The 18,194-nt window shown below is 40.8% G+C and overlaps 1 protein-coding gene across 1 annotated transcript in view; it reads right to left on the minus strand.

Annotated features, from left to right (window-relative positions):
- Positions 1 to 18,194, minus strand: part of cacna2d3a (calcium channel, voltage-dependent, alpha 2/delta subunit 3a) — a gene marked incomplete at both ends in the record, with an annotated part of 173,687 nt that overhangs the window by 41,771 nt on the left and 113,722 nt on the right. Inside the window, 9 exons of the mRNA XM_081349565.1 lie at positions 6,798 to 6,919; positions 10,462 to 10,557; positions 11,279 to 11,372; positions 11,583 to 11,677; positions 11,778 to 11,823; positions 13,423 to 13,490; positions 15,541 to 15,602; positions 15,720 to 15,791; positions 17,513 to 17,596. Coding sequence (XP_081205691.1) covers positions 6,798 to 6,919; positions 10,462 to 10,557; positions 11,279 to 11,372; positions 11,583 to 11,677; positions 11,778 to 11,823; positions 13,423 to 13,490; positions 15,541 to 15,602; positions 15,720 to 15,791; positions 17,513 to 17,596 — 739 coding nt within the window. The remainder of the gene's footprint in view (positions 1 to 6,797; positions 6,920 to 10,461; positions 10,558 to 11,278; positions 11,373 to 11,582; positions 11,678 to 11,777; positions 11,824 to 13,422; positions 13,491 to 15,540; positions 15,603 to 15,719; positions 15,792 to 17,512; positions 17,597 to 18,194) is intronic.

Raw genomic sequence — 18,194 nt, forward strand, 5'->3', positions numbered from 1 at the left:
TCAAAATCAACTGCAGGCAGTAAATCCTTTTCCTATTTAGCACCTAAATTCTGGAACAGTCTTCCTAGCATTGTTCGAGAAGCAGACCACAACGCAGCCCTGAAGTGTTAGCAGAGACCGTGTCCGCTAGACTATCCCCTGTGAAGGTCTCATCGACATGATACGTTTTTTTTCATAACAAAAGTTTTTTTGCGGAAACAACTAGAAACGCTGTATTATGCATGCTAGATAAGTAATTGGCAATGTCACTTTGAAATTAAAGACTACACATCCATGCACATATGCATTCAAACGTGCATACCTAAAGACTAAACACGTAATACGCATGTACATGCCATCACCTTTTTCACAGATTCACGTTTTTGAAGTTTACATGGAGATGATAATGGTCTTGCTTTCAAAACCTGTGACAAAACCTTGTACTTTGAAACCTGCTTACATGGTGTCTTGTAAGTGGCCTGTAAGTTAATAACTAATGATTTTTACAGCGGAAATAAATCAATTAAAAACTTACTTAAGCTGGACAATGACTTTCTTCAAGAGCTGCTGTACAGCCAAACAATCTGTGTTGCATTAATTTCCTATTATCACTGTAAAGCTGCTTTAAAACAATCTGTACTATAAAAAGTGCTATATAAATGAAGGTGACTTGACTAGAGCAATTAGGGAAGAGCGCTCATGCCCTGTTTGAGCAAAGGAACTTTTCGCGGATACAAAAAAGACCCCATTCACTCATCCATGTTAGAGTGCTCTAGTAACAAGGAGGGCTGTTTTCCAGCAGACTACCTCTACTTGTCAGTTTTTTTGAACATCATATTAGAAAGACCTTACATTGTACATAACCAAAGGGGAGCATAAAGCCCTACTTCAAAACCCAACAATAGTTCGGGAGGAAGGTAGACTCAACACTAATGGGTTTCCTTAAGAGCATGCAAGGTGCAAAAAACCTCAGTAATCAGCTCTCTAGGCTAAAACCTCTGATGTTGCTGCTTCTCCAAGGGGGAGTCTACATCTTTGCTCTTACTCTTGACAATAAGGCAAATAAGAGCAGGGCATACAGTGGGGAGAACAAATATTTGATACACTGCCAGTTTTGCAGGTTTTCCTACTTACAAAGCATGTAGAGGTCTGTAATTTTTATCATAGGTACACTTCAACTGTGAGAGACGGAATCTAAAACAAAAATCCAGAAAATCATAATGTATGATTTTTAAATAATTAATTGCATTTTATAGTATTTGATCACCTACCAACCAGTAAGAATTCCGGCTCTCACAGACCTGTTAGTTTTTCTTTAAAGGTCCCATTCCATGGATTATATTATTATTTTATAATGTTTCCTGGGGTGCCCTTATAATGTTAGTATGTTTTTTAGATCAACATTTTTTATAATTTAGAAATAAAAGGCATTTTTCCTAGCCTGATTTCATCCCCTGATTTGAACGTTCTGTTTGAAGGGGTATTATTTATAATTTTTTAAGTATTTAGATCTATTTCAATCACATAAAAGGTTGCAGTGATGAGCATTGAGCAGATGACAGACTGTTGATCGCATGAAAAAAGATCTTATCATTGCAACTCTGGTTGCTGCACTCACTAATGATTTCACCAATGCAAACATGAGGTATATAAATACAGTAAGAGCTTCGTTTTGCAGTGTAACAGCGTCATTGATTTCATAACGAGTTTTGGCAAGTGTCCAGATAAACTCGCGCTGTGTGATTGGCAGCTTGGGCGATTGGAAAGGGATTGTTCTTTGATCGCTTTCTGTATATTAATCACAGTTTAAGTAAGATTATTTTCATCCTACTAAGAGAAACGATGTGAAGTTGATCACTACTTCCATAGTAAATCACTACTTACCGCTTGCTGGAATATAGTTGAAATAGCCCCCTTCGTCAGTATGAAACGCTGAGAGAAGCCTGCTTGATATTATCCCAGGTTAGAAAAACAGTCCGTGGTGAAATGGACAGAGCAAACTAACAACTTCGAATTAAACTTTTGCGGTATCCGATTATAGATAAACATCAACCACGTCTGTTGACATTTTCGCCATCAATACGCCTGTATTCCTGTGGGCGGAGGTTAGTAAAAAAATGGTTTTAATGACGTCATTAAAGAAGGAAGTAGAGGGGTGTAGTCCAATCCAGCCGTTCGATGTAGTCAACTTCTGTTTAATAAAATATCTTGCTTGGCATTGAACTTTGAGCTTTATAATTTTACAGATATTATTTATACTCTAACAACAACATTACACACTAACTAAAGTTTGAAACATGGGATCACGAAGAACGGGACCTTTAAGAAGCCCTCCTGTTCTCCACTCATTACCTGTATTAACTGCACCTGTTTGAACTCGTTACCTGTATAAAAGACACATGTCCACACACTCAATCAAACAGACTCCAACCTCTCCACAATGGCCAAGACCAGAGAGCTGTGTAAGGACATCAGGGATAAAACTGTAGACCCTCACAAGGCTGGGATGGGCTACAGGACAATAGGCAAGCAGCTTTGTGAGAAGGCAACATCTGTTGGTGCAATTATTAGAAAATGGACGAAGTTCAAGATGACGGTCAATCTCCCTTGGTCTGGGGCACCATGCAAGTTCTCACCTCGTGGGGCATCAATGATCATGAGGAAGGTGAGGGATCAGCCCAGAACCACACAGCAGGACCTGGTCAATGACCTGAAGAGAGCTGGGACCACAGTCTCAAAGAAAACCATTAGTAACACACTACGCCGTCATGGATTAAAATCCTGCAGCGCATGCAAGGTCCCCTTGTTCAAGCCAGCGCATGTCCAGGCTCGTCTGAGGTTTGCCAATGACCATCTGGATGATCCAGAGGAGGAATGGGATAAGGTCATGTGGTCTGATGAGACAAAAATAGAGCTTTTTGGTCTAAACTCCATTCGCTGTGTTTGGAGGAAGAAGAAGGATGAGTACAACCCCAAGAACACCATCCCAACCGTGAAGCATGGAGGTGGAAACATCATTATTTGGGGATGCTTTTCTTTAAAGGGGACAGGACGACAGCACCGTATTGAGGGGAGGATGGATGGAGCCGTGTATCGCGAGATTTTGGCCAACAAACTCCTTCCCTCAGTAAGAGCATTGAAGATGGGTCGTGGCTGGGTCTTCCAGTATGACAACGACCCGAAACACACAGCCAGGGCAACTAAGGAGTGGCTCCGTAAAAAGCATCTCAAGGTCCTGGAGTGGCCTAACCAGTCTCCAGACCTGAACCCAATAGAAAATCTTTGGAGGGAGCTGAAAGTCTGTATTGCCCAGCGACAGCCCCGAAACCTGAAGGATCTGGAGAAGGTCTGTATGGAGGAGTGGGCCAAAATCCCTGCTGCAGTGTGTGCAAACCTGGTCATGAACTACAGGAAACGTATCATCTCTGTAATTGCAAACAAAGGTTTCTGTACCAAATATTAAGTTCTGCTTTTCTGATGTATCAAATACTTATGTCATGCAATAAAATGCATATTAATTACTTAAAAATCATACAATGTGATTTTCTGGATTTTTGCTTTAGATTCCGTCACTCACAGTTGAAGAGTACCTATGATAAAAATTACAGACTTCTACATGCTTTTAAGTGGGAAAACCTGCAAAATCGGCAGTGTATCAAATACTTGTTCTCCCCACTGCATATGCAGTTTGTCAAATAACTCTAATCACCCAGGCTTTTAAAAAAACCAAAGGAACCGCAGGGGATCTTAGGCTCTACTTAAAGACCCCAATGCAACTGAGGGACAGCAGGGGATCTTAGGCTCTACTTAAAGACCCCAATGCAACTGAGGGACAGCAGCTCAACCCTACCTTGAGTAAAGGCATTCTACTCTGCTATAGCCAGAGCTTCGTCTTTGCTTTTTGCACCAAACCATAGTATGTGACAGATAACAAGGAGGGATGCTGGCAGGTTTACTTCTCTATTTGCTAGCATTATCCAACCAGGGCCATAGCAGTGAGCCCTCCCAAAGGGAAGCTATATTCCTACTTCAAGACCCAACAACAGTTAGGGAGGGAGGTAAACAAAATAGAGGGAATCTATTTGTCCCTCCATAACTCAATTCTTCTTGCATCAACCCTGAGGGACATCCAAAATGGAGATACTGTATGTCCCAGACAAGAGCAGACTGCAATTTGCCAATAGCTCTAAACCACCATACTCTAGCCCCAAGGAAGCCACAGGGGAGCAGCTCAATAAATAAAGGCACTTCTCCAGGACTAGAGTTTTACTCGAGTCTAGAGTCTACCTAAGACCCACCATAGCTAGTGCCTAGTCTTATTCTTTTAGCACTGGACCATAGTATGCAACAGATAACAAGGAGGGACAAACCGCAAACAAACTTCCTATACATGTTAGCATTGTTGAACCAGGGCTATAGTAGAGCACCCATCAAAGCACCTATCCAAAGTAGAGCATACATCCTACTTCAAAACCCAACAGTAGTTGGGAAGTGAGGTAAACAAAGTATAGGCAATCATACTGCCCTACATTACTGCTCAACCTGCATCAACCTTTCGGGGGCACGTATCAAGTAACCCATTCACAGAGGAGTGTAATTATACTTTTAGACCCTAAGGTAGGGGAGAATATAGCTCAACCCTGGAAAAAATTCTCCCTCAGGAGGGGGCCATGAATAATAATGTAGGATCTGTTTATCAATATCATCTACATTCTATCAATCTGGCTCTGGGCCAACAATCCAGAGGAGTTTTCTCATTCTGCCTCAATAGGTTGGCCTGGAGTACTTGCAACACCTGTTTGTCTCAACACCCTCTTCAAAGCAGCACTGCTGAGGAAAGATTAGATGGATCCAATGGTGTGCAGGGCCCCCCTAGACCTGTCTTGCCTTCGCATATGCCTTGCCATGAGCCACAAGGTGGTAAGAAGAAGAAGCAGGCTTAAATAATAACATCTGCCACTACTCTGCCCACCTATGACCCCACAATCGAAGTTGGCATGCTGCTTCAGAAGACACAGGGCCTGAACCGGGAGGAGCAACACCTGACTTCAATTATTTTGTTCTCCTTTTTTCTCGCTCCCTCACTGCAGCTAATAACAGTGAGCACATTTAGCTCCCAGAAGAGCTGAACACATTCACTCCATTGGAAAGGTGGGAGCCTTCACAGAGAAGGCAACGTCAGGGGGAAAGATAGCTCTTAAGCAGCTCTTAAACTGGGGCATACTTGGATATCTTTACTTACACAGCCTCTACATATGCAAACAGTTTGACTCCATTATCTCAACACCTCAATGTGGAAATCTAGGAGGAATAAGGCTCACAAATGTATATGCAAGGTAGCCGAGGTGGCAGATTATTATAATGATGTTTTTTTAAAACACCTGCATCAACTTTTCTGCATCTAATTCTTCAGAATTAGACACACCACATTACATTAACAGTCAGGTTGGAAGCAGCCACAGAGTGGCTTCATGAACTGACATGAAAAGCAACAAAGCTAGCAGGAGAAGCCCAAGAATGGAAAAAAATACTTACATACTTCTCCCGAAGCTCTGTCTATAACGCAATGGATGTCATCTTGCCCTCTCTCTCTCTCACAGTCATGGGACCCTAACCGCAAAGTGTAATGCTTGATTGAGAGAATCAAGCAAGGGTGGAGCTTCTCACAGCGAATGCACCACAATGAATGCATTCAGCTCCCTCGAGAGCCGAACATGCTTCAGCATACACCAGATTCTTATATCGAGAGAGAATCAAGCAATAACAGAGCCTCTTACTTGAATACATCGCCATGAGTGCTTCCTTGCCACTCAAGAGCCGAACGTGCTGTGTGCAAGCACTATATGATGTTTTATTAACAAAGTTCGGGAGGAGCATGTTCACATAATTAAACCTAATTAAACACCTGTGGAGCGCATTCAGATAATCAAAGCTAATTAAACACGAGTGGAGCACATTCAGTTAATCAACCCAATCAACGAATTAAGAGGCATATATACAGCAAACTTACCTCCGTTTGTCGACAGTTTAACAGCATCCCTCCACCACCCCATCTCCTCACTTCTAGTCCTAACTACTCTTACAACAACCGAGGGGAGTACTCTGGGTCCGGGCAAACAATTCTGAGCTTGGAGCCTCCCCCCGGACAGCACGCCAAATACGCATAATCTTTACTCTGTTTAATTTGATGTAAGTGGGAACTCATGAAATTATAGCAAGCTTAACAGAGTTTACCGCGAGTGCAACACAATGAGCTCACCCAGCTTTTATCTTACACGTGCATACAAACAAGTGGATCCTGAAGACAAAAAAGCTGATGACGCGCATTACAGGTATTTTATACTCACGGGCAATCCGCTTGTGATGTCATGGACTGTTGTCAGCCAATGAATTGGTGTGTTTGTTACACATGCTTCAAACAGCAGTCACGCTGATGGCATTGAAGTTCCATTTCGTTATTCATGAGATGTGTCATTAAATAAGGAGAGTAGACCACAAAAGTGCAGTATCTATGTCTTTTCTATATCGTTAAAGTAAAAAAAAAAAAACTCAACACATGAGGCAGAAGAGATGGAGGTCTATCTGAAAAGGTCTGCCCACACAATAGTATATTTTCAGAGATGCAGCTATTTAGGCTAGTTATGTGGTAAGCGATTTACAGGGGTACATTCTGAAAGACAGCACATTTCAAGAACTTTGATCTAGAAATGTGATTCTGAATGGAAATGTTGCAATAAAGTAACTTTAGTAAATAAATGCAAAGGTCCAGACTGATTGGATTGCTTTATTTAAACTGCCTGTTTTGTGTGTATAATCACCTTTGTTGAATGAAAGGGAGTAGATAAAGGTGCCAGGCACCTGTTCAGCAGCCCGTTTGTACCACAGAGGAAAATGATCAGCACTGAACACCAACTCCTTATCCTCTGCTGTCAGGAAGTCTCTTACAACACACAACACACACATTACCTAATTATTGCAGGCTGTTATAAGAGGGATGTTAAACTAATAATTGTCACAGGTTGTGAGGGAGAGACTAAACACATAAATGACACGAAGATGATGAAGAAGGTTAACAGGCTATTTCCAACAGGGTAATTCCAACGAGGTACATCCAACACAACTACACATAGACGAGACCCGACAAAGACACAAACTGAACTGAACTAAAATAGGGGTGATAATGACACACACACACACACACACCTGATCACAATGACAAAATCAAACGAATTACCATGACGACAAACCAGGTTGGGAGAAACGGTGCAAACGAAAGCAAAAAGAGTCTAGAAGTGTGACATTAATATTATATTAAATATTAAATAAGTATTATAAGTCTAGACTTATTCTGGGTAGCATAATCTTGCAACAAAAATTATTCATGAAACAGCAGTGTGTTGCCAGTGTTGGGGAAGCTGCTATGGCCAGTAGTTTGCCAAGCTACAAAGTTACTAATAATAAATAAAATAAAAAAGTTTGCAGAGAAGCTACTATTTAAAAAAAGTTATTTTTTATTACAGTCACATCAATGCTTTATTACTTTCTGCTATGGGAACTCATCCCTGGAGTGATGAACACTGAAGCCTGCCAATTCAAGCAATTTTGCAGTGTATAACGTCAGTCCATTTTGGACTTGAGGGACTTCAATAGCACAAAAAAATCGACCCCTACACTTGAAACAGAAGTTGTCTCTGAACGGGAAGCTTTAAAGAAGTGTTGTCCAGGAGAGACACCAGATCTGGGAACCAGACTCGGACTGGCCAGAATGGAGCCACTAACAATAGGTGGACTCCGTCTTGGCAAATACTCGCTTAAACTCCCAGGAGCAGAGCTATTGGAGGTAAGGTGTACAGACGAAGCCTCTGTCACATCTGTACCATCCCATCCAGCCCCAATGGAGCTGGAGGTGTAAGGGCGAACCAGATGGGACAGTGGGTTGACTCATCAGAGACAAACAAGTCCACTTCCGTTCAGCTGTACCTCTGTCTCAACCACATATGGACTCAACCACTTGCAGGAGCCTCCATTCCCTGGGCCTCCGCCCCTGCCTTGACAGGATCTCCAATTTAAAGTTGCCTGCCCTGGACTGTAAACTGCTCTCAGGTAAAAAGTCTGGTTTCTGGCCAGAGCAGAGAAGATTTGCTGCACCCGCCTAAAAAGGGGAATCAAACAGACTGATGAAAGAGACCACCATTGTGTTGTCAGTCCTGACCAACACATAGTAGCCCCTCAGTTGTGGGAGAAAGCATCTCAGTACTAGAAATACTGCCCTCATTTCTAAACAGTATATGTGCCATGAGAGATGAGGGACCTTCCAAATGCCACGGGCTAACCGGCCATTGAGAGCTGCACCCCAGCCTGTGAAAGAGGCGTCCATTGTGAGTGTCTTGCGAAAGCAACCCAGGCCCCACTTTCCCTCTGATCTGCCGGAGCTTTCAACGACGATGTGAAAGAGGCGTAAGGGCAGAGATATCAGGGCATCTCTTCAACCCGGCGCATTGTAGTATAGACATCCTCGCCCTAGTTGCAGAGGTGATGATGCAAGATGAGAAGGGGTTCTTCCATGATATCGACACCTCGGATTGGAGATCAAGGAAAAACAGAAGGCTTCTTGGAAGAGGCTATGGGTGACCTGGGATGAAAGCGCTCGTCTAACTTACTACAAGGCACTTCCCATTTTCTCACTTGAAGCTTGCCCATGGCCTGAGTGACCACCTTGAGCAGCTCCTCATAAGCTGGGGAGAGGGATGGAGCAGCCTCAGAAACCCCTGCTTCTACTTTTTTAAAACCAAATACATATTCAATTGCATGACCCGAGCTGTTGAGCTGCCTGACTTTTCTTCCCTCGAGAAAAAATCCTTTGTGCAAAAAATAAAGATCGATAGACTTTGAAGTTGGAGAAATAGTGAGAGAAAGCGGGATACCCGTCTCAAGCTCCGCTTTAACCAACTGAACCTGCAATCTCAATTGCCAAAGCCGCTGAGCCGCCTTGGTAAACTCGGGACCAGAACCATGGAGCACAGATGTCTGACACTCATCCCTCAAGAAGAGGCAGTGGAGATTCCTTATTGTGAACGCTCACAATTAACACAATAAACACAGTCAGCCCTCTCGTGAACAGACAGAGCATGCTCCGCTCCAAAAAAACAACACAGAGATCGTGTGAGTTGTCCCCTGTAAGAAAGCAGGCACGGTGGCACACATCTCCGAGATTGTTTAGAGTTCTAAATAATAATCTAAATAAAATCAATCGAACAGGACATACAATTTGACAATCACACTAAGGGCCCTATTTTAACGATCTAAGCACATGGTCTAAAGTGCACGGCACAAGTTCACTTAGGGTGTGTCCGAATCCACTTTTGCTAGTTTAACGACGGGAAAAATGGACGGCGCGCCAGGCACATGGTCTAAAAGTGTTGTCCCTATTCTCATAATGAGTAATGGGTGTGTTTTGGGATTTACATGTGTTAAACCAATCAGAGTCTCATCTCCCATTCTCTTTAAATGCCAGTTGCGCTCGCACCATGGCGGATTCGCTATTTACATTACAGAATTTGATAGTGGAAAGGCCGAACGCGTCTCCAGAGCGCAAACGGAACTGCTCGTGCGCGAGGTCAAAGTGCACTAGCAGAACATCTACGGGACAAGACGGATTCCACCATATCTTTATGTACACAATAATAATAATCTTTTACATTGTAATCCTTTTATTTTAAATATTTGTCATGTCTGTGTGCTGCTGCGTGTGCGTCCCTGTGTGTTTAATAAGCAGAGTGTACGTGCGTTGTGGACCCGCCTATAGGTGCACATTACTAACGCGCTCATTAAATAACAAAAAAAATATTGCGCCATTGACTTTAGAGCAGGTTCAGTCGGTCAATGGCTCAGTCTATTTCTGTTGCCTCAAAACAGCAACGCGCCAAAAATGCGGCAGAACACACACCTCGTTTTCAGACCAGCAGCCCATGGGCGGACAAATGGGCGCACAGATGGGTGCAAATGCATTTGCTATTTAAACAACATGGCGCAGGACGTGAAAATGAAACCTGCGTCGGGCTGAAACTAGCGCTTGACGCTGCATTGCACCGGGTGTAAGACAGGGCCCTAGAACAGGTATGCGGCTTCAAGAAACTGGGGATTCCATGATGTAGGGCAATCACTTGACCTCCGTCAGCCAATAGAATTGCCATGTTTTCACATGTGCTTCAGACACCGGTCACACTGGAGGCATTCCTATAGCATCAACACCATGACACAGCGTCAAAGTTCCCTTTTAACTTGTTACTTCAAAAAAGCTGCACTGTTTTGAAAGCAGCAGAGCCATTGACACACTATGGTAAAAATGTTTAAGTTTTTCATTAGTTACTCCACCAACACTGGCATTTACAGTCTCTTTCAAAACATTTATTACACATTAGTTACTATTGATCAGTATAGAATTTGCTATGTATAGACTCATGAGAAGTATGATGTACTTACTGATTGGTCAGTTGGTCTGGCATCACAAAGAGGTTTATGCGTGATAGTCCGGTTCGAGTGCCGAGGTAAGCTATCTCCACCCCTTTATCTGAGTTCCTACCAGAACAAAGAGAACCACAGGAAATACATTATGAATAATGAAGTTAATAAGGAACAATTTCAAAAATGAAGATTCGGGAACACTTTGGGCAAAAACATTATATATAATGCATTATATAAGTATTTTTAATGCATTATGTATGCTTTGTAATGCACCTTATAATGCATTGTATGGTCTCATGAATAATTGTAGTATAATACATTAAAATACTTATCTACTCATTGATAACACACCTTTAGAAAATATAATGCATTAAAATACATGACGAACAACCAATTTCAGATGTAACGAGGAATCTGCAAATATTATAATTTATTTAAACTTTTGGTTACAATTATTTATGAAATGATATGATGCATTAATGTACATTATGATGCATTATACAAAAATTCTAGTTAAAGTCAACATGAAATGCCATTCATAACCCAGTTGACCGCTCTCTGTATATTACAAATGAAGATCTGATTGGATGATAAAAATAAGGCATTCAACACTTTATTGGCAAAATTTGGTGAAAGGGTGCATTGCCTACAACAGTAGCAGTACGTAAAGAACTATTTGGCACTTGGTTAATACTTATTCGTTTATTAACATCATTTGAAAATGAAAATAGTTTCAGAGGTTATAAAATGTATTGCATCGTAATGAAATATTAAAAATATATTTTTGTACATTAAGTCCAAAAATGTGTATTAAGAAAGTTTGTGCTGTACTTACTCTGATTTATTGAGAGCGAGGCTGGTCCAGTACGCTTCCAGCGGGGCCGTGACCACGGCATCAAACAGAACCTCCTGGATCAGATCCGTATCACCTAACAAAGCAATCATAGGATACTAATCATAACTCTAAATAGAATACTAATTCTAAATGGAACGTGGAATTTTATAATTTTTAAGTTATTTTATTTTGTACTGTCATTCATTAGTACAAAGATTAGTTCAAAAAAGTAAACATACACATTGAACAACACAAAAACTAAGTCATCAAAACAAATGTTAGTGTGCTTTTGCACTCTGCTCACACTTCAGATGTGGTTCTCCATTAAAATAAAGCTTTATGGCATCGATCTGAGATAGGAAAGGATGTTCTGGATGTTCCTCTGTGTTACAGTATGTCCTGAAAAGTCAAACCAATCAGTTGCACGCATGCAAACATCATTCATACTGTAGACACTTCAATAAGGCACTGAATAAAACCTCAAAAGATGCGACTTTACCATTCATCTGCTAATACAACATCTGGATGCTCCAAATCATGTAGTCCTGAAACAGAAGAAAGACATCATGCTTAATGCTGCTTCATATTCATATGCCATGACTGAGCCAAACAGGACATAATCCTTGATCAGCAACATTTGTTAATGAGGAACATCAACACTGATTCCTATCAGACAATCATATCTAAACCTAGTCCTGAAATGATTGTGATATAAGAATGTTGTTCAAACCCCCAATGACAAACACCTGCCTAAAACACAGTGGCATGAGGTGGTCTTCTGAAATGAGGGGTCTCTCTGTATTTGATTTTTAGTGAATTAAAAGTTCATGTTGAAATACTAATGAGGGGAAAAGACCTGAAGGTCAGTCCTAGGACTTTGACATGTAATCTGCTAGCAATCAAATTATCAACTATGAAATGCAAGCTGATTAACAGCTGCAATATTTGTGATTGATCATGTTTGATGTGTAACAATCACATCATATAATGCTAGTCACAATGAATTGTGCTGTTCATCATTAAATAAGGAAACAATTTTGTTGTCAGATTCGCTAGACAATGTTTATGGCTGGCAAATGGTTTCAGTCACCCACCATTCATAGGGGAGAGAAGTCATTTGGAAATCTGCACTAATGTCATTGGAAATCTAAAACTTGCACTTTGAATTCAGTTTTCAAAAGTCTGTGTTTCAGGCCCCAAAATGCCATTGTCATGTAAATGAACAGCCAAAACGCATACAAAGTTTTACGTTTTTAGTTGACAACGGTGTAGTGTAAATAGTCCCTCAGTCACTAGATAAGCTCCTGGCTTTACTGGCCCAGATACACATTAGCCACGCAACAAGCTACACATACAAATGGACAACTAGCATTGCACATTTCCAGACCAGCAAAGCCAATTAACATGCGTTTCACATAGATCTATGGAACAGCAGCAAAATACACTCATCAGCCACTTTATAAATCAACGAGGTGCTGGAAACGTTCCAAGTTTTTAAAATATGAGTTAATATATGTGTGTGTGTGTGAGAGTGTATTTTTCTGTTCCCAACTTTAAAACATGCAGTCTCATCTCTGAACCCTGCATTACCTAACACATTTCTTAACTATGAAACTTATTTAAACATAACGTGACAAAAATGTGTGCAATATATCACAAACAAAACAACTTGAATTGCTCTGTTTGCAAGTTAACAAACTCATTTTAAAGCCATTTAGCTTTAAAATGAATCCGGAACATTCGTATTTATGACCATAAATGATAAAATTACTTTCTTGAAGTGACCATCGCATGTACCCTTCGCAAACGGCCTCGAGGAAGGGCCCTTCCTGAAGAGATCCAGCTGTTCACTTTCGCTAGGAAAACACCTACAAATGGCGTCCCCTTTCTAAAGGGCCCTTCAAAGGCGCAAAAGTGGCGTTTGGAATTTGCCCCATGTCTACATGCCTAAATGGATTGAGTTTCTGCCATGTGATTGGCTGATAAGACATTGGTGTAAACGAGCAGATGAACAGATGTACCTAATAAAGTGGCTGGTAAGTGTATATACACAAGAGATAACTTAATCTTAATCACATATGCTGACAAAAGCTAACAGACACACATTATAATGAATCAAAGGGAATGTTTAAACCAATAGTTACCTTCTTCAACAGAGATATTTCCTCTGAAGGAATATTTGCCATGACCTCTGGACAGGGCCACTCCTAAGCTGAAAACAAGAGAAATAAATCATACACTCAAAAAAAAAAAATCTTGAATTTTTTACTTGATTGCCATCTGTACTAAATTTTATTTTGTCAAATGGAATTAAAATGTTAAGTTAACAATCCATTTGTGTTGGGACTACATTAATCCTTTTTGGGACTACATTAATCCTTTTTGTTGCATTGACTGAAACAGGGCAGTGGGTTCCTAGTTCCCAACCAGCTTTGCACAGAGCTGGATCAGGAGAATAAATGTTGAAATAAAGTGCTATTTAAGTTTTCAATTTATTTGGTGGTTCTGAAACGCCTGAGCCAAAGTCTGTGATCAGAATGATTTGGTTTAATTCATCTCACACAATTGCGTTCCCAAACTTTCCATTTTTATTACTGATACTTTGCACCAATTTCCCAGGAAGCGACGATTTTGTTCTCTTGAACACACAAGATGGAAACACTGCTTTATTCGCAAGTGAAACATAGCTATTGAGCCATAACTGACAATGCCAGTGACAAGCAGTTTCTTTTCTTTTTTTTTTTTTATTAAATATTTCACAGTACAGTTTTTGTCAGCTAACTCTTTCTCGAGTCCTTAACTTCACTAATCTGCTTTGTGAAAGGTTTCACAGTGCTGTTTTCCACTGAAAAAGGACTCTGATCCAGGGAGGAACAGACGGCTGACGAGATCCCAGAGCGCCCCACGGTGGCAGTGATGCAGGAGGAGCTGGAGCTGAGGTGGTCCATTACGCCCAACCGACAGCAATGACCTGGAGATCTGAGGCCCAGGCGGAGTCCATGGGACTGAGAGACCCGGTGACACTGAAGGACTGGGAGACCAAGGCAGAGTCCTGGCAACGAGTGGCCGAGGTGGAGCCAGGGGCAGGAGGAGTGACGCCGGTGTGAGAGAGGACCACAGTGGAGCCTGAGGGATGAAGGAGCCTGACGAAGCCGTATTATCACAGAGATAACAGGGAAATAATGCGACAAAGTTTGTTTCTAGAAGAAAATAGCATCACAATCCAGCTTAAGTAAGTTCAGTGATGGTTAATTTTTGTTGTAAAAAAGTTATTAATTTATATACATAGCCGCTCTGGAGAAAACCGTGATAAATGGAGCACAGCAGACAGCCCTGAAGTCCGTGGCGATGGTGGGGCAACGACTGACCAAGGTGAAGCCGGTGGGACAAGGGAGCCTGGTGGAGCCGGAAGGATGGCGGTCCCGGGTGGAGGTGAGGAGACAAGGATCCAGGGCGGAGCCGATTGGTTGACGGGCTGAGGTGGAACTGAGGGCTCAGAGGGACGAGGTAGAGCCTGGAAGCAGGACTGGGGACCGGAAGCCCCAAGGCGGAGCAGGGCTGATGGTGGAGCCGAGGGGCTGAAAGGAGCCAGCGGAGCCGGGAGAATGGCTGGCTTCAGTGGGACGTGCAGGAGAAGAAGACTGGGTGTAGAAGAGTGGACAGGGACGGTGGTGATGAAGAACACTCTGTGATGACTGAGACTGGTGGTGATGAAGAACTTGGGCTGGACTGGACCAGCGACAGAGAAGGTTCATGGGTGGGCAGGGTGAGAAGCACTACCTCTGTCTCCCAGTCGATCAGCCCTTCTTCCTCATCCAGCACCATCAATATTCCCACTGGCACGGATACTGTGGCAGGCTCACACACCTGGTCAGCCGGGAACGGGATGGACTTGGCAGCTGGCACTAACTCCGTTGCAGGCTTTGGCTCAGGATTAATATAATTACGTTTATTAGCTCATGTGGATTTTTTATTTTTTTTTCTTCTACGAGAAACTGTTTTCTTCTTCATTTAATGAAGATCAGAGAGAAATATCCTGGACAGTGCACAATGATCTGATAATCAGTTGTAGCACTAATTTTGGACCCTGGCTATATATATATGTTGTATAAAATGATGTTTTGGAGGCGTTCTGCAGTCGGTGGCATGCAGAGAAGTGTTGGTTCACTGGGAAGCAGTTCTGAGTCCAGCCTTCTGTCTCAATCTGCAGTGTTTCTGTTGTTCTACACGGATTTATATATAAGGGCAACAAAAGATCTCACCTGAAGGGAGTTCCTTTGATGTCTGTGTAGTAGTAGTCATTGTGTAGAACAAGCACACGCTTCTGAGACACAGGCATAAACAAACACACACACACTATAAGAGGATGAAAGAAAATACCTTTTCAGAGATATGTTTACTGTGTGTGTGTGTGTGTGTGTGTGTAGAGGGAGTTTCTTGCCCCTTTATCCACAGTCTTCTTCACTTTCATAGAGAAGCTTCCCGTCTGTCTGTTCACCATGGCATTACGCAACTGGACAAAAAATATTTAAAAAAAACAACAACAAAAACATATCTGATAATCAAATTGAGAAATCTAAAAACTGTCCTATATTTTTCAAGCTCCAAAAAAGATAACTAGATTGTAATACTTTAATAATAAAATGTGAGTTTCTAAGTGATTTCTAGTGTGGTTGCTTACGATATTCGAGCCCTTCCATACTGTCAGTCTCTATGATATTCTGACCTCCAAACAAACTACTTCACATCCATTTATTCTGACTTTATGTTCCCAGAAACCAATAAGTGTCTGTCTAACTCTTAGACCCAGTTTGCATCTAGTATTAAGATCCATAGGAGGAAATCCAATGACAAGTGATCAGCAAAAAAGTTTTATTTTTGCAGCTTTAAAAGAAAATGAATATCCATTGAAAAAAAAAAAAAAAATCCCCTGAATATACTTGATATGCATAACTTTGCAGAATTCCTTCAATATAGATTTTGATTGGCTCTCAATGTTTTTAACAATCATCAGCTGGAAAGTGATTAAATGGACTCCACCATCCTCTCTTTTTATAAACTGAGTTCATAGTTTTTGGTGTGAACTGGCTTTTACAGGGCCAAGCGTATAACAACAGTTTTGATACAAGTAAATGTGAAAGGAAATAGCATAATGATTTTTTAATGATTTAAAAGGTCAATAGTAATGCGTTTGCAGCCTTTTCCAACTGTATACAACTCTATAATATGCCAGCGCAATCCATAACTCCAATCTAAGATACTTAACTAAAATACCTCATTCCAATTATTGTTTTTTAATGTTGTACAATTGGCTGTTTTTAGCTCAGTTAGATTCTGTTTAGTCTATAACTGTGACTATCTGGTAATTCAAGTGTATCTGTCACACGCAGAGAGGACGCATGATCTATAATTACAGTGTTTTATTAACCAAACTCAAAATCTCAAATAGGAGCAAAGAAACATGAACAGAAGAACCTACTTAAACACAACATCGACATACCAGGAACAGACTGACACACAGGGCTTCAATACACCGAGAACAGATCAGGGAAACGAGACACAGCTGGGACTAATGAACTCATAACGAATAATTAACAAGACGACAGGTGACAGGGATTAAATCAATGAAACACATGGGCAAACATGACATGAACACAAACACTAAACATGACAGTATCATTGTACCAAATAAGTTAAGGAGACCAGACTCTTGAAAGTAGGCCATATTTTATCAAATTTAAAGGCATTTTAAAACATTTCATTATATTTTGGCCCCAAACGTCTCTGTACTGTACTTTCAGGGTTTGGTGCAACACACAGGCTACCAAGGTTTATTTTTCAAAAAGACTTTGTGAAGATATTCCATGTTCATGTTTCAGGTTTCTGAATCGAATAATGAAGAAACTCTACTTACTGTTAAATAACGGTTAAATAAGATTCACCAGTTCACATTTTATATGATAAGTCAGTGAGATAAATGTAAACGAATTTGGCTTGTTCCCTCTTTGACTTTTTAATTAAGAAAGACTGATGTTAATATATAATAGAAGTAAAGGTGGAGTAAGTGGTGTTGGATTTAATTATGTGGCTGTGTATCTATCGTTGTGTTATGATTAACAGGTTTCACCACAACTTTCATTAAAACTGTATTTATAACTTTTCATAAAATTAGTTTTATAACTTTTTATAAAATTATATTTTTAACTTTTTTAATAAGTAGAAACACAAGCGCACCTCATCCTCCTTGTCCTCCCACTCCACCTCCGACAGATCCACACTGCTGTAACTGGATTTCCTCCGCTTTTTCCCTTCTTCATACTAGAAACACATGACACGGCAACACCAATGAGATTGACTGATATTAACATGGATAAACATGATGTGTATTAGTGTGACACTGTAATAAACACTAGTAACTGCCTTTTTTCTATAGATCATTAAAAAAAAGTACATTCTGTAATTCAATACAACATGTAAAACTGTAACGAATGTTTGTCCCACAGTGATCAGACTATGAAAGCTGTTAGTCCTCCTGTGATAGGACGGCTTTACTCTGTCGTTAGGCTTTTAACAGATGAGCGTTCTGTGGATCAGTGTGTGTGACGGGTATAGACTGCCCTCCAGTGGCAGAATGACACTAAAGGAAGAGTCCAGATGCTTATCTTTATAAACAGGAGAGAATAAAAGAGCAGACATGTGTAGTTCTGTGCAGATACAGGGACATCAGCTACAGATCAAATCAGCCACATTATTAAGGAATAAAAGTCCGGGTCACGTTTCACTCCACAAACTAAAGAAAACAAAATATAATGCATATATATCATAAATTAAATGCAATACAATAAATACTACCAAAAGGCAGTACAACTATATATATATATATATATATATATATATATATATATATATATATATA

Source organism: Scardinius erythrophthalmus, assembly GCF_964197995.2.
Source record: "Scardinius erythrophthalmus genome assembly, chromosome: 20".
NCBI classification, from domain to species: Eukaryota; Metazoa; Chordata; class Actinopteri; order Cypriniformes; family Leuciscidae; genus Scardinius; species Scardinius erythrophthalmus.